The sequence below is a fragment of the Contarinia nasturtii genome, unplaced genomic scaffold (genome assembly GCF_009176525.2).
Source record: "Contarinia nasturtii isolate CC-2019 unplaced genomic scaffold, AAFC_CNas_1.1 Cnas_scaffold_1182, whole genome shotgun sequence".
Taxonomy (NCBI): Eukaryota; Metazoa; Arthropoda; class Insecta; order Diptera; family Cecidomyiidae; genus Contarinia; species Contarinia nasturtii.
The window spans coordinates 2,410,897-2,438,714 of record NW_022198526.1 but is presented as its reverse complement, the minus strand read 5'-3'; the positions used below and the strand labels follow the sequence as shown (position 1 = coordinate 2,438,714).

The following is a 27,818-nucleotide window of genomic DNA, read 5'->3' as shown; positions in this document are numbered from 1 at the left end:
TTTTGCCATTTCATCTTCAGCAAATAATATTTTAGTGCATTTCGATTCCCTTTTGTCTTCACATGCGAAATAAATATTTCATTGTATTGTTTATGCTTGTTTATAGTATTTGTATCATAAAGAAAATCAGATCGGGGATGTCATGCAATATGGTTGTATGATGTGCACATCATGTTTGGCTTTCTCAAACTTTTGCGTCTTTTATCTTCAAAATGAAAGTGCTCCATTTCAATTTTTCTCCTTTGTTCACAACAAATCCGTCACAATTTTCTGAACTGTGTATGTATACATAGTTTTCTTCAACGTTTCTTTTGACTTTTGATTGTTGTTTGTTTTCTGAAATCAGAGGCTGCTTACACAAGATACCTACAGATGAACAAATTTATTTGTCCTTTTGTGTTGATCCTCTTGCAATGGATTCTCTGTAAACATTTTGTTTCAACAATTTACTTTTTATAATTCGCATTTCTCCACTGGCCATTTGACCATTGTTGTTTGTGCATTGTATCCATTGCTCTACTTCAAAGCAACAATAATGATACTCCTGATAATGATGATGTTCCAACTGTAATTTTGCGAAAATGGTTAGAAGACAAAAACACATGCTTCCTATATAGAAACGTTTCCATTTATGTATGTGATATATATTTCCTGAATGCACTTTTACCGGGATTTTCTCATTTTTCCGTTTCCTTTTTGGTTTCCCGTTCCGTCGACTTTGTTTTCACTGAGCGTATAATTTCAGATTTCAATTACATTTTCCCTCGTTTTATATATTTTTATTCGTGCGCCAAATTCCCTGTGCGCCAGTTACATGCAGGGAATTTTTCTTAATTTCTCATTCTACTTGACTTTTTGCTCAAACGAATTCCGTACAATAAAGTGCTTTTCTTCGTCCTCTATTCGTTGAATTGGCTGCGAGCAATATAATTTGGTGTTTTGTGAAAACAAAAGAAACCATCGATGCAATGCTGATTTCTTTGAACGATAAAATGGCTTTGCATTGATTGAAACTCGACTAAAATGCCGTAAGGAAAATTCGTTTTTATCGACACAAATCGACGATAATTGATTGGAATCGAAAATGGTTTTCGATAAAATGAAATTAGTCAAGCCATCGAAATAAAAAATTCACTCAAACGGCGTCAAGCTATTGGAATGCTTGTGTTTCACACATTTCAACCCACTCAGTGAGATTCTCAACTGAAATTAATTCAGAAAAATAAAATATATTTACAAATGTAATGTGACAAAGCTCGTCAAATGCCGATGTGCTAGATACATTTATATAAAATGTAAATAAACTAAGTTTCAAAGGTAAAACAGTAAAGCAAAAATAGACTGAATAGAATGTCTTAAGCTGTCTTTGGCAATAAACTTTATCAGTGTTTCAACTTCGGTAGTTTCCATTTTCCTGTTGAAATGCGTTCAGCTTTTGTGCAGCTCAATGGGCGGTATTAAATTATTTTAAGGTACGGCAGTATTCATTTGTTTTATTAGTGCAAACGATTGAGAACATCGAGTCGATATGCCCGTGATATGATATGTGAAGGCATTTTCCATGTCAAACGAAAAATATTTGCACCCAATCAACGAAACGCAACGCACCGATGTATTATTATGTGCCCTTAATAAATTTTAGTGTCTTCACCTTCTTAACAAGCGTTCATTTCCTTTTGGCTGCATTATATATGTATAAATGGCTTGTAAAATTGAAATGAATGGGGTAATTTAGCTTGTGAGTTGATTGAGTGTTTTTATGTGCAAACTGAAAAACAGAGAACGGATGTTCGATGTGGAAAATTAAGTGGTAAGGTTCTGAAAGCGGATTAAATGTACACATCTCAAGCTGGAGAAGTGATCACATGTTCAACGTTTGTTCCATCGATTCTATTGAAAACTACTAGTTTTAATTACGGTTTCAAGTGGAACAGTGGTTGAGACATTGAAACGTCAACAAGACAAGAAAACAATTGTATTATACACATCGAAAGCAAAATCTCGTACACGGAACCTCACACCATTTCGTCAACTCGATTCATTTCTTAATGAAAGCCGAAAGCAATTTCAGCTGAACGGAACGTCTCTACGCCTTTAACCCTTTTGATGTTGAACGCACAGGAGAGAAAAAAGTTTCTTTTGCTCTCTATTTTCTAGATCCTTCCGTTTTGCGCAGTAATAGAATGCTAATTTGGTGTGGATTTAATGTATGTGATTAAAAAGCGTTTTGTTTTATTCATTGAAGTTTTGCCGAGTGTCTGACAAAATCGCAGTGATGTTGCTTGCAATGAAAACTAACCAAAGACTCGGCTTTGCCGCTGGCATTTGTCGGTGGTAGTCATTGTGTATTGAAAATAATACAGTAATGAATTAGTCTGGTACACAAAGGATATATCTCACATCTTCGCATTTCCAATGTACACAACGAGAGTAGACTTATTTCCAATACGAATGAATTTTGCAACTGCCATTAATTGTTCTGCACTGGTTTTGAATAACGAACACCGCACAATCATCGGGTTGTGTTGCAAGCGCTTAAAAGTCGATAATTGTGAATGAAGGTAATTTTTGTGTCCAGAATCGAAAGTGGCTATGTGTCTTGTGCGGTGACCACCACTAATGGATATCACTTATACAAATCAAATAAACATTGTGCATTTAAGTTTGCCATTCGAAAGCACTTGACCGAAAATCGAGGAGGTGAGTGGATGGTTGAGAAGGTGATTTTCAAGCCATTAAATTATTATCACCGTATCTCAATCGCAACTGCCATGCAATTTTACGATCCACCGTCAATATTTTTCACCGTCACCGGAAATGTAAAAAAAACGCGCACACACACACACACACAGCGGGCATTTTATATGGGCTGAACTGTGAAAACGTGTCGTTTAACTTATGCAAATGCATCCATAAAATTGGTAAAATGTTTCGGTAACGGAAGGTTGTTTAAAATCTGCATTCTTTTAATGGCCATTAATTTCCATTGAATTTTTGTTTGTGTTTGATCGCAGCAGGAGTAAAATCACATAAACAGGTTTTATTGTTCTGAAATTGGGAAAAATGATTAAAAGTATGTGCCATTCATATTTAACTGGAAATTGCATCCGAGCTCGAAAATTTGTTTCATACGTGAATAACATTCGAATGTATTGCCTCCATTCACATGCACATGAAATGTGTACAAAAACCAACATTCCAAACGGGCTTATTAATAATATTTGCCATTACATTGCACCGTGACCGTTCGTGTTCATTAAATTTGCAGTTCATTTGCTCTCAATTTTCAATCATTCAAAAAATGCGAACTGTTGTCAGTGTGTGAATCGTGTGCGCTTCCATTTTTGAATACCACGAATTCTCATTATCCATTTAGCATACAGTGCATGAATTTACGCCACTGTCGCCGTCACTGCCGCCGCCGAACGAGAGAAAAAAAACTGAACAATATTTTATAGAATCCATAGACTCGTATGCGCAACGAGTAAAAATTATGACCGGCGGGGCCGTAAAATGAAAATTTCAAAAGACAATAGCACATTTGGTTTTACGACAAATGAATAAACAAGCATATTTAAGTGTATTGACAATACCCGACGATAATGGCTTGCGAACAATGCGCGAATTGAATGCAGATGGAAATTGAATGGATGGCCGCTGCTGGCAGAGAGGAAAATATTAATTTTTAAGCACATAATAAACATATTCCGCACATAAATTAAATTAAGGGAAGCCATTAATTGAAGGCGATTCCTAGTATACTACAATTGAATGAAGCTGACGACTATAGATATATACAATGCACACACGTACGTACCCATAATATATTTACGCTGTAAAACAAACAATTTGTATGTGATGCGAATCTCACTTTAATATTCGGTAAAACAATCTTGTTTTGTTTTCGGTACGAGCGAACAAAAGTGAAAAACTTTTTATTATCCACCGATTATCGTTTCCACACTTTGATCTCTCGATTCTAGTGGCTGGATTTTTTTTTCGCTATCCATTACGAACTCAATTTAAACACAACGTCCAAAAATGCGCAACGTCAATTTAATTATGTATTCAATATGCGGTTTCATAAATTAAATAATAATTAATTTCTTTCGTTGCTTTATTACTCTGTGCCATGCTAGTGTATTGTGGCGGGAGTATTAATTTTATTTTTGAATAGCCTACGATGGATTTCGGTTCGCACATAGAAATGCCAGTGTAATGAACGAATAAATGCATACCGCTTAAAGTTTGTCGAGTTCGAGTTTGGTCTTGTTTCGTTCGTTGCTTGATTATTTGTTTGCAAACAATTTCGGGCAGCGCCAGGATCAAGCTGAATAAAGACGAGTAAAACACAGCTATTTGCTATAAATTCAATTTTCATACTTGTTGTTTGCATATGCAACAACAAACGTAACGCGCTCACGCAAACAATAATAAACTTTTGTCAGTGAATTTTAATTTTTGTTTATTTTTCACTTTTTCATTAATTTTCAGTACCCGTTTATTAACTTTTCCATGCATAAACTAACATTTTGAGCTGCAAATCATTATGAAAACGGGTAAATATTTGAATTTTGTGTAATTTTTATTTAAAACTTTTCGGCTCAATATTTTTCCATCTCGGAGCCCACTTTTGACGAATGCAACTTCAAAAACTTTTATCCAGATTGGATAACACAAGCTCACCAAATTCGTTAGGATGATTCAACTCAGCTAATGAATTCGCCGAAAAAAAAAACCGGACGATTATTTTATTTGCAAATTTTAATTGGATAATCATGAAATGGAAAAAAATAATAATCACTGATTGCAAATGAGCTATATGAAGTATGTATAATTGTATATTGCTTTCTTCTTTTATGAAACAGTAAGCCGACGATAGAAACGTTGAATATATAATTTGGATATTGTATAGCAAAAAGATTATTTTCGGAATTCAAAATAACAAAAAGTTTTTAAAACCCAAGCCAACAAATAAAATTAAAATAAAACAGACCAAAAGTTACCAAATCCTCTTAATCGCTACAATAATTTGAATTTTGGTTTCTTCTTGTTTGTTAGAATATATATTCGGAATGATTATTATTTTGCTTGCTAGCTTTTTGTTCCCAGTGTTCTTGTTCATATTCATTTACCTTTCTTTCAAACGATACACATGCGGTCAATGATACGAAACATACCTGAAATGAAAAGAGAACAGTAATTTAAAACATTGATTTGATCCAACTGCAACTTTAACTGGATATCAAAAGGTGAATAGTTCTAGTTATTTGAAACCTCAAAGTAATTAATTTATTTCAATCTAACATGAGCAAACGTGAAAAAGAACCAAGCATAACATGGTGATTATCGCGCCCATTTCATTTCAACTCCCAACCGAATAACAAAAGCGAAGTGGAAAAGTGTTGATGCGATTAAATGTATTTATTTTCTCGAAATTCAGTATACATAAAAGAAAAGGGATTATTACAGTTTGTGGGGTTCGTATCGTTGATGACTGATGATTGTTTAATACCCGCTTCTTCTGCTGTTGAATATGTAATACTGTATATCGATTGAATGGATATACTTGTAAAACCACGACTAAACCTCTCCCTCTCTTTTAGCCATCGAGTGATGGTAGTGTAGTCGGTGTAAAAAGAGCAATATATGTCGGATTTTAAATTGAAAAAACAAAGAAAATTTTCTCTGCTTTGAACGTAATTTAATCAATTTTCCACAAATTAATTCGATTATCTTCGATGTGCATCGTTGTGATAGTCGACAGATTTCTGTTCCCTGTTTTTTTGTCGGTAAATGCGCATCCTGACCGATGTGTACTAGATTTGTTGCGAATTTAAAATGCAGCGAACGCTACGAATTAAAATACATTGACCAAAGACAAGAGCGGTGGCGTATTGTGCCAAGGAAATTGCGGTAGCCATAGAAAATCGTATCTGAACAATAGAATGCAGTTTGTAAGCAAGCATGCGGTGTCCTAATTGAAATTGAATTTACACTGAACAACTTTACTCATCACTCATTTTTGTATTGTGCAGAGATTCTCTTTTATCCAATTTTCTCTTCGATTTCGATCAAAGGAAGCGAAAAATTGAAAATACACCAGACGCTGAACAGTTGGTTAACAGTTCAAACCACTTTTTTTCTTCTTTGGAATAGCGGGCGCGTGAGTCAGTGCTCTATGCGATTCGGCGAACTTGTTCATATCGGTCGCTTTTGTTACGACAATAATGTCGCCCAAATGGAAATCAGTCGTTATGATAGTATTGCATTTTAGCCCCCGTTCGCAAGACAAAAAAAAAATGAAAAAGAGACGAAAAACGGAATTCACTTTGTTCATTGCACCACACAACTGAAATTCCATTCAATAGATAGAACACGGAGCATCATATCAATATAAGAAAAGGGCCGCCATCAGCGCTGCTCTGATGCTACTTGCACCATTCATTGCCGCTTCGCTTCATCCACAATTACTTTTCCACTTTACACGTATTCGCATAAAATTTGTTTTCACATTTAAATTCAAATATATGCAAAAACTTTTCTTCCTGCGTCGTCATTGTCTTGGATCCTAGTTGCCTCTCAAATTCCACTTTTTCTTTCGCTGAATGGAACATTTTCTTTTTCATTACTTTCTATATTATTATTTTATTTTAGCTTAACTTTGAGACTCGATCTGTGCTGTTCCCCCTAGTGGAACATTGGACACTTGCTGCGATTCATTTCTTCCCAGTCTATTTTGCGATTGTAAATAGAAGGTACTTTTATCAAAATTATGTAAATTGAAGCATGTGCGCGGTCTCTTTTTTCGACTTTTACAAATATTTGTTTTCATGTTTACGGAAGGTTGAGCGTAGAAAGTTTTTCTTGTATACTCGAAAAACTCAAAGTTTTATGCCAAAAAAAATGTATATGGACAGACGCACATCATAAAACTAACGATACGGTTACATTCTATAGGAAATACATCCTTTAACAGTTATGACCCTTCGAATGAAAATCATCGGTGAGTGGTGAATGCTATGATTTTTTCCCTGTTGTCTCCGTTTGAACAAAAAACCGAAAACTTTTCTTTGTTAAACTTTTTAATCATTTTTGTTTGGTCAAATTGATATTTGACCCTTTATGCTTGTTCATCGAGTTAAAAAGTTTTCTGACTTACAATTTATTCAGTTTGAATATAAAATCTTTCCATTTTAAAGATAAAAATCACATTGAAATTGGTGCGCCGCACATAAAACTATGGAAATCATCTAATTGAAAAGGCATTAAACTTTGATTTTATTTCGTGGAATTTCTTTGTTTTTTTTTTCTATGCTTCTTTGTCACTACGTTCACGTCGTGCCGGAATCGTTCTGCTTTATGTCAAAATGTTGACAATTTATGCATCCATTTTCAGTGCAGATCCATTTATGGATTCCAGCGTTTTGTGTTTGTGTGTAGTTTTTCAAGAAGGCGTTCATGAAAACCTATTTGCTTTTGACACTTTTTGTTTAGTTTTTTTTATGTTTATGGCTGAACATTACATTTACCGTGATCGCTATGCTCTCGCTGAGCGCGGCGATTCTACAGCACCCGTGTAATATCTACACTTTATATTTGGATTTAATAACGTTTAATGCACATGTTTAATGATGTGTTATAATAATGCTGTAAAAGGAACGTTGCCTCATGCATGTTCCATTATACATATTTTGCCTGGTTTTATTGGATCCCTCTAAGTCTTTCTTGTGCTGGCGTATAATTTTATGTGTAGTCGCTTTTTCAGTGGAAATTGTTTTGTTAGCATATCAGCGTGTGGGTTTCGAACATTAAAGTGGATGCATAAAAATTTTATGCGTCATTTATGCGAAATAAAGCGCTCGAAATAGCTGCATGTACAAGAAGAATTTAAAATGGCTGAGGAGACGCCAGTGTCATTTTGGGGATTCCACATGCACTCAAACTGTTAAATGAATTTAACAGCTTGAAGTTCGTCTTTTTCAACGGAAAGAAAATTAACTGTTCCATGCTGTTTCAAGTTTTTTTTTTGTTAAAAAAAGAGACTTTTTTCGAATTGATAATTACTGTTATTTTGAATCTAATTTTTATTCAATCGACTAAAAACAGTTTCTCTTCGATTAAAATAAACGTTTCATAATAAGTGATGTGCTTTACAATATGCTCTTAGCGTAATGCATTATTCGAAAATAATTTTTTCGCAATGGGGCCAGACGAAGTTTAGATTTACATTTTTAAAATGCACACATTCTTGATATGGAGTTGAAGTTATCACATCAACTATTCACGATGTAATAAGCTGCCAACTATGTATGCACATACAAATCGTACCGAAAAACTTAAAACATCATTATCTTTGCCTTCCGTTTGGGGCGAAAACTTGGAAATATGCTATGAACTCTTTCGAAACCATGGCCGAGTCTCTTCTTGCAGATAATTTTACATAGTTGACGGTGCAAGTGGATTAAAACATGGGACGGAAGCACACGTGCTAATAACTTTTACTCTTTCTCATAGTTTTTTTTCAGTCTCTCTCTCTCTCACTCTCCAGTTTCTTTCCGTGGGACAGAAAAACGAGCATCCAAAAATAAATGGGAAGTGTGTTTTGTAGACAAAATCAAATAGAAGAGAGTTGTATATTTGTTTGGCTTCCGGGGGCGAAAGCTTAACTTTGTTGTTCATTCGAATTTATGTTCATGTTTTACAGATTATAGCCTAGTCGTTTAGTCAAGCAAATGGTTCGTAAATTTCGGTAGTGGTAGTGTGGTCGTGGGTTTCTTCATCGCATCTACACAAAGATGCTGTTCAGCGAAAAATGAAAATGAATAAAAACTCATCCATTTCGAATAGTGAAAAGCATTTGGATTTGATGCTGAGACTGAGACCGGGGCGTATGTGATTGTTAGTAAACAAGTAACAGGCGTCGCATATTAAGTGAATTTCAAATTATCCTTACGGAGAAAACCATAAAATGAGCAGTAGAAACGAAGAAGGCGAAAACCATAACAACATCCACAAAAATGTATAATGCGAACGCTTTGGAAAATGGCAGTGTATGTGCTTGGTAATGCGGCGAAAATGCTTACAAGGATAAACTTTTCATAACACACACACACAAAAAAAAACTTCGTCTCCGCATAAAATTCTCCGGTTTTTGTTGGTCTTTTGGTGCTTTGTCTCTAATTTTAAATTAAAATGTCGACTGAGTTATTTGTTTTTCATGTTCTGCTGTCCTATTGCGCTCCATTTTACTGCCGGAAATCTTCGCTAGCACAAAATGCTATGGTTCTCAAAAGGTCAAGAATGTTTTCTTCTTTCAAGTGCCACAAATTAAAAACTTTTGTGGTCTTCAAAGCGATGTTTTGATTAATAACGTTTTACTGCTCCATTTTTTTAGCTGCTGCTATTCGAATTTGCGCCTTATTTAAATAATTTATGTTTAGATTTTGATAAAGAGATAGAGCAATAAATTTGCTTCAAGTTTATTGTTGGCTAACAACACATTGATAATATAAATAATAATGATTAATGTCCAACGAGTGAAGTTTGCTGGTAAACTTTCTTGCCGTCATCAACACTGTTATGCTAACACAGTTCATATTTTGCTATACATTTGAGTATATAAACAACATTGGTTGATTGAATTGACAGTCTACTGACAAGCTCTGAGGCAATTTCGTTGCATAATTCATTCGCGAATGACAATTGACTTATTGTTATTACCACTGAATTTCGATCAATTGAAATAGTTCGTATATAATAATAATATTCAGTGTTTTATTAAATTAGAAAATGTTGTCGTTGTCCATGATGAAATCTTAATTACTTTGTTCGTTCTAAATATGCCGTCATTGATAAACGTATCGGAAATTATGCGAATATATCTAATATCCGATATCTCTAAAATGTATACATGAGTCTTCGTTTCGTTCCGTTTCAATTATACGAATGAATTGCTACATATATGAAGAGCCGAATTGATACATGACATTAGCATTTGGTTGTGTGTTTAATGTTAATCCGCAAACCAGTTGTTTGGTTTAGTAGATTGATGATAAGCCTATAAGTACATCTAACACACGATATTACATCGAAAATTTGTATCCAACTCCGTATAATCCGTATTGATATAGTTTTGACACATAATAATCAACTAAAAACTGGCAACGGCAACGGCTACATGATGACGACGGCAACAGTGTTGATGCTTGCAGATATTGGCTGATGATAGTCTCGAGTGTTCCGACATTCATCGGCCAATTTGTGTAACACATAAAATGCAATTTATAGTCGACCATCGAAGACATGCTTCGTTTATTTAATGAATATGTTGAGCGAATGGAGATCGGTTTATGTGGCGGACCAACGATGTGGATAAATGGCTTGACAGACGATGACGCATAATACCGATTCAAAATACTTATGAAGAGAGAGACGGTAATCGATGCGCTCAACAACATCGCCAAACACATAACGCTTTATATGGCCAAAGTCAAATACATCGAACCATAATCTTTATGAATCAATAAAGACTAATTCAATGGCAAATGAGTTCGGTTCAGCACAATTTCAAAGTGCGCTTTAAATGCTTATGTATCTAATATCGATTCCCTCGTTGATAATTTTCCAAGTGAAGCGATTGCATTTGTCACAACTTGAAAACATCAATCGCACACATTGTGCTTTAAGAACAAAATCACAAGTCTCATTTAGGGCAATTTAAATTGCTTCCGAAACAACTTGCTGAGTGCCTTTAGAAATTCATGTAAACTCATATTCATTTTGCAAATAATTTAAGTTGGCAAAAGAGAGAGAGAGAGAGGACGAAGACACAAGCAGGAAGCGAGAGATGTGCAAATTGTACACACAATAATCTACGCATTTGGAACAGGCGCACATAATCATCATAAACCATATAATTATTTCTCACTTGCGCCAGCAATGCCGTACACATATAATATATATATATCGAAGTCGATGTTCGCTCAGTATTCTGTTTTCAGAGCAGTGTATGTGCCTTTTTGTCTTCCACTACTTCTCAACAAGTTTTCGGTTCCTTTGTTCCAAACCATACACACAATATATAACATATACATACAAACACATTACCGAAATTTTATATGCATAAAGATTTCATCCATAAGTTGCTCTACTGCTGGAAACGAGTCGAACAAGCGAAACGAACGGAACATGGCAAACGATATCGAATGAAGGAAAATGGAATTGCGGCAAGATAGCATTTCAGCATCGAACAAACATGTGTTTAACAATATTAGTGCCATTTGGCACATTCTCCCTTGAGTCATTCTCTCGTCTTACATCTTCGTATTATACTATTATTCTATTACTGTATTACTAATATTATTATTGTTATCGCTTCGTACATATAGCATGCACGATTGCACATACATTGGGAAAATGGAGTCGGAAAACGGAAAATGGTGTAAATGATTTCTCTCAGTGACTATTCAAATGGTCCGACTGTGACTCCATTTAATTTCATGTGTCCGATTTCGGATTGCCAAATGAAATGGAATTTTAATAACTTATTCACAAAATGTGGTTGCATTTAAAACTTTGACTTCATTGAATTTACTTTCAAAACCATCTTCAATTATAAACTTCAATAATTGGATTTTTCTTTACTTTTCCTTTTCTGCCGAAATGCTTTAAAATAGTAACAATATACAATTTCATCATTATATTCGATGGTGAATCTTTAAAATGAAAGCGACTCAATCTCAACGCCGAAAACTTCGACACAAAGTCAAACATTTCATCTTGTGATTTTCAACGTCGTATGCATCGGTCGTGACGAGCACAAAATGCGAAATAATAAATGATCTTATCGATTGAGAGTGAGAAATGAAATGAATTGCTCGTGAATTTTGAATTAAACATGACAAGTGTTTACTGAATATGTATCCACCATATCTACGACGAAGTAATGCGCTTGATAAATAATTATTTAAATATAAAATCTCCGGCGTACGGTGAGTTTTAGTGAGATGAAATATGAATTTGATGTTGATTAATCTTTCATTTGATTCAAATTAATTTAAACAAGTTTGACAAAGTGCTGGAATACACAAACTTTTGAATTGACAAAATTGTCATTTCGTTTGAAATAATAATTCATGAATGTGAAAATTGAACGAGTCTTGGCACAAAAAGATGAGGGTGTTGCTCTATCAAATGAATGAGATAGAGAGAAAAAGGTGAAAAGTTCACCGAGTGTCACAAAATCCTTGCACATAGTTTCCAAAGTAATGTCTCTGACGACATCATAATCAGTCGAGCAGTACATAATTAGTGAGATTGTGCTACGAAAAGTTTTACGCCTGGAGATTTTTGGCATAAAAGGCGTCAATATAATACAATTAGTATAAATGTTGTTGTGTCTTTTTTCTCTCGCCCAAGCTGTTATTTTCATACATTCGGTTGCGCAACGTTGAAGTTTGACAACGAACCAACCAACAAGGACATAACAATAACTTTCAAATAAATTACACCGGCTGGAAATATAAATAGCTGAGTACGTTCTCCTTTCGATCTAATTCATATAGTGTTCAAATGCTGTGTGACAGTTTTTTTTCTCTCTCAACATATTTTTTTTCGTCGCTCGTCTCAAGCTTGAGCACGGTTGTATTTAGTTTCGTTATCCATTTGAAATGGTAATGGTGAAGGCAATCCCCGAGAGAATTGTTATAATACAATATTCTCATTTTGAAAAGGTAATGCGAAAACATGGCATGAATACGTGATTGTTCGACAAAGTAAATATATATCATGTTTGATTGTGTGTGTATGTATGTGCGCGCGTGCAAGGTGTCTTTTCCGTTCGGCAAACGCAATAGAGCGAAAAGATTTCGAATATTTATTATTTATTCCCCTGTGATAGCACGAATCTCAAATCGACAGTTTGTGTAAATGCCAATGGAGTTTGGTTGCTTTTGTTTTCATTGATTTTTGTGTTTTTTCTTTCTTCTTCTTCTTTCATTCAGCGTCACACTTTTCAACATCGTCCCTTTCGGTTTTTTGCTTCTTATGAATTTTATAGCTCTCAGTTATTTCGAAATTCACACCCCACAAAAATACATTTGTCTTACATGACCCGTAAGCGCTCTCATAAATTATTATGCGCCAGCAATATTTTTCGCATCATTTTCGCTCGAAATCAGGTATCACACGATACAACGCCTTCTCATCTGCGAATGAATTAGTATTCGGTGCGAACATGAATACATTTGAATGCTCACAGCGTTGATAAGCTCATCAAATAATATCGATTTTGTTTTTACGCGGCGACGGAATTTTATTGATTGGCATTCAGTTGGAATTTCAAATGAGAAATTCTTTTGAAATTGTTTTAATTAGCTCCTAAATAATCGACAATCATTCGGAATAATTAAGCACGCAGAGTCGTTAATGGAATCAATGACTTGTAAATCATTCAAGTCTCAACTGGCTCATTAAAATTTAAGGTGCATGCAAATTGACACTTCATTGATATCTGGATTTAATAGTGGCCGTGACAACAAGCGAAAAAACCTCTAAAAAATTTATATCATGCCATTTTCCTGCATCATCCTAACATCATTTAATATTCACAAGAGGAGTGTAAAAGATTGTCGCGTGTGTAAATTAAAATTGAATTTCTCCCTTTTAACTTCAGATCTCATTAAAAATGTGTACGCTAACGTGATTCCGTAGGAATGTTTGTGCATGTATATATGTGTGTAGCACGACTTCTGCCATATACTTGACTGGGATTTTAAGCAACAAAAAAACCAACTAGTAATCTTCGTTCAGAATATGTCTTTGCAAAAATAAACTTCCCGAGAAGTTCAGAGTGGAAATTCGATCGGAATTTCAAATTTGAATAAACGAAGCAGTACAGTTGTCGGTGTTTTTCACAATTTACATTTACAATTTTATTCATGGTGCGTGAGGAGTTGATCTGCATTTAAAAAGAAAATGGCTGGCAATGTCAATTGAAAATGTACAGGTACCCAAGTCAGTATAATACTCTTTTCGAAGAGTGTACACGCTCTTCTCACACTCTTCGTATAGTTTTATTCGACTCCCTTCTCACACTCTTCTCACACTTTTGCATAGAACACGTATATTGTTTTTAACTGAGCTTCAATTTTTTTCTCTAAAAAATTTTTTTTTTTTTCTTTATAATAAATTTTTCCACTGATGGATAATTTTTGATTTTGTTAATTTTTGACATTTTGAAACAAATGAACGTATACAAAAAAAATGAATTAGATGTTGCAACAGCAATTGTCGTTCTGTTGTATTTTGACACAGCTGACGAATGCTATAAAAGTCAAAAATGTTCAAATATCAAAATACAAACATTACTTCCACTGGAATGCAGTGACAGCAGTGATAGCATTACCAATACCATTACACACTCTCTTCTCACTCAATATACGTGTTTTATGCAAAAGTGTGAGAAGAGAGTGAGAAGAGTGTGAGAAGGGAGTCGAATAAAACTAAACGAAGAGTGTGAGAAGAGCGTGTACACTCTTCGAAAAGAGTATTATACTGACTTGGGTATCGTTTAAAGAATGGAAATGCTAACAATACATAAAGCATAGCTATAGTTTATGTTTGATTCTGTTCTGTGAAAGGAACATTATAAAAAAAAGTGTGCCCTCATTCGCAACTCACACAAAAATCGAATCCATTAGGATGAGAATAAATGAGAAATGTTAAAATGAGTGAAAAAGCGCAGTGAAACTTCACAAATACAGGCGCAAATCGAAAGAAAAAAGAATGCAGAAACGAGCATGGAGTATATACTATGCTTATGTAACTTGTGTCACAGTTGAATCACTTCATTTCAATTATCCTCTTAAATCACTTTTGCACCGGTTTATTTTTGTTGTTGGCATTTCTTTAATGTTTTCTTGTGCTCGATCACGTTTTTCAACGTTCATTGTTGATGCGATGCGAACGCAAACGTCTGCTCCTTGAAATACTGAAGCCATGTTAAATCATTGCACTTATTCCATTGTCACCGCACCATATTCATTAAATTGCTTCATTTCAATGAGCCATGTATTATTCACACATTTTTAATTTAAATATCTTTCAACGCATTTTCCGGCTTAATGGCCAGAAAGTCAATTCACTTAAGTCTCTCTCTCTCTCTTTCTCGTCTTCCTCTCTTGCTGTAATGAAAATCGTTTCTCATTTGTTGTTTTTGCTAATTACACCTTTTTTGCACCATTCAAAATCCGAAATCAATACCACTGTCGATGTTGCTCAACGAAAGGATTTCATTCATCTCGCTTAATTCTTTGAGATGGTTGCGTTAATTGAATAAACTGTACTAATTGAAAAAAAAATCAATTCTTAAGTTGGAATACTTTGCAAGTATTGCCATTTGTTTATCTTTTCTAAGCCACCAACGGGTAAATTGTAAGAACAAGAAAACGATCAATAACATTTTAATTAACTTCTGTGCACGATTGGTGTATGCGAGAAATAAAAGCTTACGAAACATGAACAAAGTCGCAACGACGAGAATTAATATGGAAAATATGTTTTTAAAATAAATTAACACTATGTTTATGGCAAACGTTGATATAAATCTATATGGAGTTTTTGACTCTAGACATGTAGACGTCTGCTTTATGCACATGCCATGCGATATATGCCACAGTTACAAACGGGTGCACACGAATGCGTCGGGCTGATATATAATAATGGAAAGCGAATGTGGTGGAGAGCTTTGTGATATTTGTAGCAAATTAGTTTGCACATAATGGCACGTAAATGCCTCACGGAATTTATAAAAAGAAAATCGTCGCTTGAGAAACTGAATTTTGTATTTATGTCAGCCACTAGATCACAAGATAAGCATCAGACAACCGTAATTCGCACAACCCAAAAAGGAAGCAAGTGTTGAAGCGAACAGTAGAGAGTCATGCACACATTATTATGAGTGCATCGCATCGATGAATGCAAAAAAAACATCGCATTATTATATTTTCGTTGAGCGTGTATGTTTTTGCGCTTATTTCACAAACGTTATTTATTTACTTGAATTAACCGGAGTGTTGTCGCCGTCGTCTGTAACTGGTGTGCAGATATTTTCCATATAATATTTGCACCACCAATCTTCTTGCATAATTATAACGCATTCCAGTCATTTAACGTCTAACCGAGACTCAGAGTACTGCAGCCATCGTGGTACTGCACATCTTCACTTTGGGTGTTACATATTTGTTCGTATAATAAAGCCCCTTACTTGCCGCTTCAAATTGATCAAATGCAAAAGTAATTGCAACATTCAACACGACCGCCAACCGTCTCTCTCTTTTGAATTAAATGTATGCGAATAACTTATGCGGTTTTACGATTATGTTCCCATTGCTTCGATGCAGTAAAACTACTTGTGTCTTTGGTCTCTCAAGTAATAATTCAAATGTAAATAACCGACACCTTAAACACAAATTTCATGCGAACATGCTGAGGTGAAAATTTGCGTTCACCAACATCAAACAGACGGTTGAGCGCCGGTGAACATGAAAATCACCCGATTTGGTTCAAATTTTATGGAGACGGTTAGCGAGAGAGCAATGGACAAAATAAATAGCTTGAATGGGTTGGTCTATAAAAGCATGTGCATATAAACTCATAAAGGATCAACACGCCGATAGACTCACGGACACCGCGTGAAATTGCAAATATTTTTTAGGCCTCCGATTTTCAATTGGACGGTTCGTGTATCGACCATCAAATTTCTCATCACCTGTCGCAAAGCATTTTGGCACGCGTATTGATATCAAACAAGCAACCAGCCAACATTCAAGCGGTAATGCCAATGATTACGATAATAATTGTTATTATTACGGAAACATGTAGTCGATATTACGTGTAATTTATGCAAAATTTACATATCGATATGAATTAGTTTCTAATATCAGCAATAATGCATGCTAATTTCCGCGCATTTGCCTCTCTTTTTGCCACATTTTCATTGAGTCCGCGCGCAAACGGCGGTAGCCATAACATGATTGCATGCATAATGAATTTGCACAGATAACCAGCACAAAACTCATTCAATATTCATTGACACACATCGGAAGCGAGCATTCAATGTGTGCACACATCGATGCAGAACAGCAACAAAAACCGTAAAAAAAACGAAGTAAATTTAATCATCGGTTATATGGATGTTAATTTGAAGTGTTAACAGTAAATAGACGTTACCATTAATTATATAATGTTATTGTTCGGCACATGTTTGGCTAATGTTTTATAATTTAATTTATTGTTATTCGATTCCATTATTACGATATAACGTTCAATTATTCGACGCTAAACATCGGTTAGAACGCGAAAATATGGCTAGTTCCAACGAAAAAAAAAACTTCACAGAATTATTCGCGGTTGTATGCAATAAAATACATTATAATTCATGGTCATTATTTACTCTTTAATGGTAAAGCGTCAATATTGTACAAGCATTTTTGACATGCAATATTGCTCAATAAAATTAGTTTTGGCGACATTTTTCTACCATACAAATATTTCCGTTTTGCATTTTTCTCAAAAGCCAATTTGAAACCAAAGTTCAACTCTCAATTTCAAACGAAAACTTTTCAATCGGAGAAAAGTAAACGGAAAAGAATCGAAGCCAGCTGCTATATTTGTGCAGATGGCGAAATATCGAATAACGGTAGCATCGCATTAATGTGATTCGGTTTTTTTTGTTTACTTAATGTAAATAGCAATATTTCGTTTGGCCAAATACAGTAAAAGGTGAAATCACAACTTTTCAGAACTCAAAATTCATTTTGAGGAAAAAATGTCACCAAAACATTTTTTGTGGCGTACGAAAAAGGCGTTCAAATGCAGCTACCGTTTTTTTATGACATGAATGTTTCGCTTACGTTTAACAACAGCACAGTTGGAATGATTCATTGGCATATTGCTCAATTCATATAACAAGCGATCAAAATAGCTTTTAATTTATTCTTTAAAAAAACCAACGCGTTTGCGTAAATAATTCGTCTTTTGATTTAATAAAAAAAAATCCATTTGCCACATGAGTGAAAACATGTAACCGCGAGACATTTTTGGCATCAAAAATATTTATTTACGTGCTGGAATTAAAAAAAAACCAAATTCCAAGAAGGTCAAAGAATGAAAATTATTGGGTAAAGTGAACATTTTTCTCCGTTTCTTTGATGTTCTGAATGGTTTTGAACATTTTCGAAATTACATTTTTCCATCGGTTGAACGAATATCAGGCGAAAAAGAAAGAAGAACGCGAAATAATAAATAAAGAGTATTTCTTCGGAGTAGCTCGCCTTTGAAGAGAAAAGAATACATGCTATAAAATCGACAACCAAATGAGAACCATACTAAGTGAGCAATATAACGCGAACTGTATGCAATAAAATATGGCAAGGAATCATTTGTCGTCGACAACATCGCTCATGTTTCGAATTCGCATGAAAGTTATTTTATTACAAATTCGCGTTTTTATTCAACATTACATTTTTTGCAGTGTGTTTTTTCATTCGCATCAAAAAGCGAAAATACAATTCGCAATTGTTATAACCATCGTCAAAGGTAAAACCACTTGAGTGTTCTTCTCATCATGCACGGTATTATAGATACGAAAACATGGTATAGAAACGAAACGAAATAGAGAGAGAGAGAGAGAGAGAAAAACACATAAAAACCGCCAGTACACGGATGTCTAGAACCTTTGAAATTATAGAATGGCAAAAACGCCTTCAATGGCCGACATACACACGGTGGGACGATGCAATGTCAAAAACCATGATAAAATGAATTCACAAGAGCACACACATATTACAATTTTATTATTTTGATGACTTCTACTAGTTAAAGCACCGTACATATGCACCCGTATGCTGGCTGAAGAACCTCTCAAAATGGAATTATTCATGTTGTGTGTGCACTTTTTGTTATTACCTCTTTCGCAGATGAATAAGCGACAACCATTATTATCTCGCTGTGACAAATAAACAGCCATGGATCTTGATGCCTGAATAACATTTTTTTTCCATTATGTGATAACAATTGCGGTGCGAATCAACTTTCAAAGCACTACATACCAAGCACAGAGAGACGCACTGCATATTCGTCCATTATTCTCTGGGTGGAACGAGAGAAACGCGACAAAATCTTATCATCAGCTGAGCATATTCTAGACAAACGGTATAAAATTGTTTTGTAAATGGTTCACTTGAACCTTAACAAGTATTGGTTACGTTTCTGGAATATTTCTCTTTGAAAGAAACCAACTGGGTTTTGGAATGTTGTAACCAAGTCAAATCATTCTCGTTCCATGGTATCTCTGTTTTTTTTTTGATGCGTTGAGACTTCAGATTGAAAAGTTCTTTTTTATGTGTTGGCACACAGGCAATTATAGTTTGTCTAATTTAAAATGCCATAGCATTATAATGCGCACATCGAACAGCTTATTATGGCATTAAGCGTCTTGAGAATGAGCGAATGGACAAATAATGAATTTGAAGCGAACAAACTGAGTGTTAATATGAGTAATGCCATCAAACAAATTTAATTCATTTTAATTTCATCAAGTATTGTGAATGTGAGCACAGAATATGTTTGTGACAAATTCATGTTGAATTTTGTTTGAACTTTTAATGTAAACGGAAAATGATTTGTGCTCGTTCATTCGAATGAGCACTCATGACAAATTTAATTAGTCATCAGCGAATAAAATATGTTAACCCTCTCACAAGGGAGAATAAATTCGAGTTACTCTTAATTTTGTGCGATTTATATTTTCCAAATAAATTTGAATTTTAATGTACATGAAGAAAAGAAAACGCCTTTTTTTACCTCCATCTTCGATATTTTTTTTTTTTTTTTGTTGAGAAAAACGATTTGTTGATGTACACGCTGAGATAAAATAACACATGTTATAATAGGACAACATGATTCAAAGAATGTTTTTCGAGAATCTTTTTTTGCAAAGCGGTATACATTTCTTACTTCTTTATTCCCACATGAATTATGTTACAAGATAGAATATATGAAAGATTTAAGAAACATGAAAATATAATGAACCGCATGAAGAATTGAATAAAAAAAGATGTACCGAAAATAAACAAAGCGGAATCGAAAAAAACTGTCAGATAAAATAAGCAGAAGCTATTCGATCGAAACTGAAAACCGATAACATTGAATTAAATTGGTTGCCAACGTTTGAAAAACATCTTTATAATGATATTGCAACGTTATGGAAAATAAAGGAACAGCTTTTTATCCTTCAAAAAAAAAGTTTGTATATTTGACGTTCAAAATCGATATCGGTATGCTTATTCTGATATTCATCTCTTTTTTTATGTAAAAATAGTGATAGAAGATCAACTGAAGTCTACCGGGAAATATGGATAATAAACCAGTAAATGGCTCAAAAAGGAATGCTCTGTTGATTAACATTTATTCATCAAAAGTAAAATGGCATCTGAGAAGGTAATCAAGCACAGATTTAAAATGCATTCCATGTCTTTGAAAGTGGTTTTCCTTGTGGGTCAATTACTTTCTCATTTTGTGTTATATTTATTCCATGGGTTGTTTGGGGCTCAATGTGTTTTGAATGTACACTTGAATTTTCATGCTCTTGTTGCCAAAACTACGATGCAAAATAGATGCCATTATAGTTTCAAGTATTTTGTTGATGCTAGTCTTCAGCACGACCCTTGTCTGCTGCCATTATGAGTGTAAAGGTCGACCAAAAAAATGGTTATTGTCGTTTGTATCGAATTCATGTTTTTAATGCGCTTTTCATATTTTACATCGCATTAAGCTTCTAACATTGATGAACTGTGTCTGCGGGGCGTATTTGTCAGTTTATCGCCTTCAGTTTCTCAGCATTTAATCGAAAGTAAATCTATATGTGTTGTAATCGAAGCAGAACATCGTTTGACATAGTGTTGTCTTGATGGCTACACTATTTTCTAATGGCAAACAAAAGCAATGTTATCTTTTTTGCAACTCTTTTTCTTCCATTTTCAAGCTTAAACCAACGTATCTTCGTGGTAATAACCATTGTTTGAGATGTTGTTAACGCTGATGTGTTCACAATAAACGTCAATTACTTCAGTATGTAGGAAGCGATGCACAGCTGAAGTGCAAGGCTCTTGTGTCACATTAATGGTGTTCTGCCACAAAAAAACATACTGCAAACGTAAACATGGCTGCCGTATTAGGGGGCTGATGCCAAAAACGAAACAGTCCAACCGAATTTTATTCACCAAAGAAATAAAATCTTTTCTTCCCAGAGATGGAAACTTTTGAGCGTATTTTCCTTTTCCCTTATTATTCACCAAATAATGAGATTAAGTATCGTAATTTTTCTTTCGAACGCTTCTCCAGATTTGACTTTCTCTTTTACTTGGGCCGAACGAAGGGCAATGCGGAAAATATGCAAACGGAAAATCTCGTTTTTGTCAAGAGAGCGATAAAGCGTGGAGATTCGAGCGAAAAATAGATGAAAATGAAATGAAACGTACTCGGGGCATTTGTAAATCGGATTGATGGATCGTTTGGATGAAATAACATAAGATAATGGATTTACTTCACGATGAAAGCAAACAGAACGGAAATCAATCGATTTGGGGTAATATGCATTTTCTATAGACAAAAACCCATCTAAGCATTCGCTCGGGATTGTGAAATCGAATGTTCTTTTGTGTCTTTTGTGATTTGTGCACCGATTGAGGGGATTTTTTTCTCTTCATTTCATTTCCACCCGTTGGTGTAATCTAGGTGAATTGGTAAATGTAATTGAGAAAGGTTTCGATTACGTATTAATTGCATGCGAAGTACTCTTGTCACCGTTGATATTGCTTCAATCAATTGAAATTAATTTCCGGTTGTGACCGTTTTAATTTCATTGATTTAAACTAATGGAAATGTCTTCTTTCGCACTTGAAATGAAGGAAAATGATTCGGTTTGTTATGATGTCACTCGCGAAAAGTATTGTTCTTAAAAACTGAGAAGAATCATTACCAATTAATGACACTTAATTCGGTCGACAAAATTCGATTAAATTTATTTTGATTTGAAAAGGAACAAATTCAACATAATTATACTGGAACCGAAGGGCACATTTTTGTAAAACATTACTCCACATAAAATCAATAACTCAATTGAGTAAATCGTTAATCTTATTATTATTATGTAACATGGTATAAAACACAAGTTTGCAAATATCGAATCAAGACTCAAACAATTGAAAACAATTTGTTTGTACATACCAAGAACACAAAAGATCCATCATAAGTGGCAAATCTTACTTCGGTCTCTAGAGTACCGAAAAAAAGTTTCATCGCTTGATTGCAAATAAGATAAATATATTGGGCGATTATTTAGCTTGACTTGAATAAATTATACACTTGAAATTCTCCATATTGAGCGGTAACCATGCAGGCTTAAATGCCATTGAACGCCAAATTGGTTTTCCGTATTAAATGTAGTGTGCGTATGCTTGGTGCTCCCATCTCGATAAACGATAAGTATGTATATGCTCGCTGTTTTATGTTTAAACAATGAATCGAACGGTCGAATGTGTTTGTTTGGTGATGGTTCATGTGTCATGAAAATTGTTCGATGACGCGTTAAAATGATCTTCTCAATTACCCTTCAATACATTGGGATATTTGGCCGGAACGATGAGCGTGCGTCTTTGCAATGTCTGACACAATTTATTTTGCAGCAACACAACATTTTTATTATAACGACAGCGCGTTTAATGCCGTTTATTTATGGGGTCGAATTTGAAATGTGTTGCTGATGCTTGTATCGATTTCACATGAATTGGGTAGCAAATACGCGCTAAGTGCGACCGCACTGAATGACGATACCCATACGAGCTACACAAGAACAGAAAATTACCGATGTAAGCATTACATATTGAAAAGATGAATTTCCTATCATGAAGGTGAAATGAAATGAAATGAAATAAAATCGACTCATAACAATCTAAGGGGATGTCGTTGTATTCCCCAGCTCCTTTCTTCTATTCTATCATGTGCTGGATCCCTTTTTTGCGCTTGATTTTTATGGTTTACTGTTTCTTGTTTTGTTTCTCGTTTCATTTGGTTTTATCGTGGAAAATGTATTGTCGAGCGGAATATTTACAGAGGAGTAAAGCAACGATGAAACGAAGGAAAAAAATAATGTAATGTGATGGTGGTAAACCATTTCGATACAAATGAATGATGCGATCTCAACGAGAACGACAATGACGTTGCTATAGGATAAAGAACAATAGCATATAGTTCAAGTGTCATGATTTTTATGGTGGAAGATTTCTTATATTACGTAATTCAACAACGTACGTATCAGCATTTTTCCGAGGCCATTCCGTCTTTGCTTTTGTTTCCATTGCATTGGATGAAAATCACCACACTGTTTGTTGTTGATCCGATGCGCAGTTGGCTATTTCAATCCTATTAGGGAAGTTTTTTCTTTCTTTCTTTCTTTTCCATCCATGTCGGTCGTTCGCTTTATTTTCGGTTAGATCTCCGAAGTGATTTATTTCGAACTTTTTTATTCGTCAATATTCAATTCCATTTACTATAACAATGGTTTGTGTGTTGTTGGTATTTCCTTCCGTCGGGACATAGTCGATAGACGAGAGAAAAAAACGTGGAGAACGAAAGAGAGTGCACACAGCACTGCAATGGACACATTTACAATCTCGTAAATTGTAATCATTGTCACTATCGTGTGGCCACACATTGCAAATTCAACGCATTCGTAAACTCGAGCAGAATTTTATTTTTATTGCCAATTTTCTATCGTGGTGAGTGTGTGTGTGTGTGCGAGCGCGCTTATGTTTGTTTCAGCAACTTTTCCACTTAAATCTAGTGGATGGAATTCGGTTCGGCGTCACTAACACACAAAATCAGCTTACCATATCGATGGGTGGCATACGAATTTTCCGACAAACCAATATAAATTCTGCACACTTCACTCTTCGAATGCCTGACATATTCGATTGCATTGTTTTATTTACTCAACTTGTATGCGTCTACTAGATTTTGATTCTGCTTGATTGGATTTTGAGGAGGTTTTTTTATGATTATCACCCTTTGAAAAATGTTCTGTGCATCGGATTACAAATCGATCGAATGTTTGCACTTGTGCACAACACAGAAAAAAATATATATGCGATTTTGTACGAACTCTTTTTTTCCACTCTCTCGATTCGCAACGAAAAAATGACTTCATGTTTTAGAGCGTCTTGACGTCAAAGTGGGCAAATCACATTCTTCTTTTGCAATCAAGTATGCGTTTTTCTGTTTTGATGCTATCGTTACTTGGTATTGCTTGAATTTGATTTACAACTACCCAAGTAAAGTTGAATATAAAATAGAATCGATATGGAATTCGATTGGATCGAGGTCAATAGAAAACTTTCAAATAAAAAAAAATTGATTGTTCAATATATTTTCAACAAATTGTTTAATGTGTTCCACAAAATTGCTTACCTTATCATCATCTCCTTCGCTATCACACTGTAAAGGGAAAGAAGCATCGAATCAGTAAATTTATTCGATTATAAAAAGGAGCGCTCTACATTCTCTGCAGAAATGTTTTTGTGTTCCGACTCAATCACAATAAATGGTTGTTTTGAATGTGTGTCTTGAGAGTAAGTTTATTTTTTATTTACGACATGCCAGCATCTTTTTTAAATTCCAGAAGTGATAATAAACTCGAATTTTTCACATGCACAATGTATATTAAAGTCACAAACACAAAAACTATTCGAACGCACAGCGCAGTTGCACTGTTAACAATTTTATTTCTGCAAAGAACGAAAGTAACAAAAAAAAACTAAAATTAAAAATACTTACGATATATCCTTTGCCAGAACTGCATCTACTGCTCGCCTGTATAATGAGAATGCGAAACGAAACCGAAAAATGATCAGTTTTAAATGTCGAATGTGAAATTTTACTGCGATTTTCTATTTAATTTGTTTCACATCGGATGCTTGGGTATGGAATTGCCAATGTTACGAATCGAAAACACAAACTTGGATGTTACATAGTTGCACAATAATATTGGTTTTGAAAAACTTGTTTGGGGCAACTGTACTTATTCTCAATCCCAATTCGCAAAGAGTATAAAAAGGCATGTGCCGAACGGAGCCAAAAGCGGAACTGTTCGAGCTTTTATGCAGTAAATTATCTTTGTTTTCGATTGTTTCAATTTGAACAGTGCATTTATTGTTTTATTTTGGCCAAATGAAAAGCAATTACAGAAACAAATGAGCACCATATTTTGTGAAGAGACTCAATGAAAAGACGAGTGCTCATGCATAGGGAAGCTGAGCGCAGAAAAATCTTTTTGTGATTGATCAAATTAGCCGAAAGACAAGCTCTCACTGCGCCATTCCATTCGGAAATTGAAAAGCGCTCACATGCAAACCAAACGAATGATTCCAACATCTGCTGCTTATTCGATTTAGTTTTAAACAAAAGTTTGTGCTTTGCCTGGAAATGAGATAAAACTACCTACAGCAAGATAAAACGAAACTTTTCCACACACACACATATTACCATTTTGTGCAAGCAGAATTGGAATCAAAACGTTGTGCTCACTTCTATAATTGGATTAAATGTGAGAACATTTTCAATTCACGAGAAAAACCCGATGAAAACCTATTGGCGAACGTAATTCCCATTGAACGCTTTTGAAAACGAGACGTAAATCAATATTTATGATTTTGTACCGAGACTTCGTACGAATGTGATTGCAAGAATATTGCTAGCTTTTTGTCTTCTTCAAACCGTAATAACACCTTAAGCTGTGCAAAAATGAATCGAAACTTCATTGGTTTTCCATGCGGATTCGTAAGCATCGACGCTTCTTTTGTCACCACCTTAAATTGAAACCGGTTGACTCAAACAATATGAAAAGCAATACTTACATCACTAAGTCTATCCCTCGAACTGTCAGCATCTCTTGGTGCAACCGATGATGTAGTCAATCGTTCCGATGCTCTGCCGCTATCGTCTGATGTTCCCGGATCGTTTGCTATTGTTAGTGAATTCTGTGGAGAGAAAGAAAAAACAACGGTACAAATAGAAACAGTGAGTGATGAAGAAAAAAAATGAAGAAAATATTAAGAATCCATAAAAAGTTATGACAAAATGGGTTTACACAGTACGACGACGAGACTGTGAGACTTGCAGATACAAGTCAGGCGGCAACATTCTTCAGTATCAATAAGTATTGAGCACAAAAACTTTTCAAACTAAACAAACGTATCGAATTCAAACTCATGAAAAATCGCAAAAACCGAATAAAAAGAAAAGCGCCATCGACAAGGATTGAAAAGTTTTCGAAGCAGAACGGATAATATGTTTTCGTCAAATTCCATTTAACCGCATTCGAAAAACTTTCCACCCATCACATGCTTATTCTCGTTTTATTTATCCTTTGCGTGCAATTTGCTTTTCCACTTGCTTCTTACTTGATTCGATTCTTTTGCTTCGAACAGAGATTGGCTGAGAAATGCACTTTCTTACAATTTTCGCCACTCTATCTCCTCCTTGCTGCATTTTCTTTCGCTACAAATATCGTTCGACGCAAACGAAGTTGCAGAAGAAAAAAGCATTTTTCAATTTATTTTTCCAATAAAATTTCGATCGATCCCCATGAAGAAATTGGAAAAGTAGAACGAACAAACGCGATGCTTCGGCCAAAGATTTTTCGATACTTTGTAACAGTTGAATATGTTTTCCGATTTCTTTTTTTCTTTCGTGTATGTTTCCGAACGGATTTGGAAGAAAATTGTAAATATATGTCGCTTATTGAATTCAAATGCACGGCACCGCTTGAAAAAGTCGCTCACATATGACATTTACAAGAATTTTTTGAAATGGAATGACGTCTTGCCGTGAAACTAACAACATTTCACTCTGGTGAACAGGTTATAAATTCATGAAAAATATTGAAAAGTTATTTGTCAGTTGGAATGTAGATATGGTTTTTGCGGTGTTGAATTTTACAAAATCGAATCAATGTAAAGTTTATCGAACGAACCACTGAACGAATGAGAGAGTCTATTGGATTGTGCGGCAGTAGTGCAATTAATATGTAGCAAATCCAAGCTTAAATCACGAACTCATTCAATACGCATATCGAAATGGTAATTATACTTCATTTGTGCTGGAAAAATATCTGCATTTATATTTACGCGCTAATGAATTAGTAAATGAAATCTTATATTTATCGCCTTCGTGATTCAGTGGAAACGGCCAGTGACGTTTATTGATTTCAGAGGAATGAAAATAACGGATTGCAAAAAACCGGAGTTGAAATTCAGTCGACATGTAAATATAAAAGCAATAAATTGCTATGTCAAATAGCCAATGGCTACCAATCACGATCGTAGCCAAATATAGCTGCATTTCACCGTTCTATTGGAAAACGTTATTTTTATGTGATTTTGTGGCGAACGACAAAAACAGGCATTGAATAGAAAAATAGAGCAAAAACTCATGCGACCATAAATATTATTAGTATGTTTATGGTATACAAAGTGTTCGTGAAACAGAGTCAAAAGGATAAAAACAAAAAAAAAAACCAAAAAAACACTTGATAAACATCGAGCACACGACAAACATCGTTTTGCTAGCTGCAGGCCGATTGCAAATTATCAAATTAAATCCAACTTTGGAATTCAGCAAATACGTTTTCCATCGGTACATTATGTATGGTGTGCATAATGTACTACACATATGGCGGCGACTATTGAATAATCAAAGCT

At 34.7% G+C, this 27,818-nt stretch overlaps 1 protein-coding gene across 6 annotated transcripts in view; it reads right to left on the bottom strand.

Moving 5' to 3' along the window:
* The window catches only part of LOC116344729 (autism susceptibility gene 2 protein homolog), a 221,564-nt gene that overhangs the window by 139,811 nt on the left and 53,935 nt on the right, over positions 1-27,818 (bottom strand). For all 6 annotated transcript variants that reach the window (XM_031773410.1, XM_031773411.1, XM_031773413.1 and 3 more), the window contains exons 3-5: positions 25,974-26,096; positions 24,895-24,930; positions 24,529-24,555 (exon numbers count right to left, since the gene is read on the bottom strand). In XM_031773410.1, the coding sequence (XP_031629270.1) occupies positions 24,529-24,555; positions 24,895-24,930; positions 25,974-26,096 (186 nt within the window). The remainder of the gene's footprint in view (positions 1-24,528; positions 24,556-24,894; positions 24,931-25,973; positions 26,097-27,818) is intronic.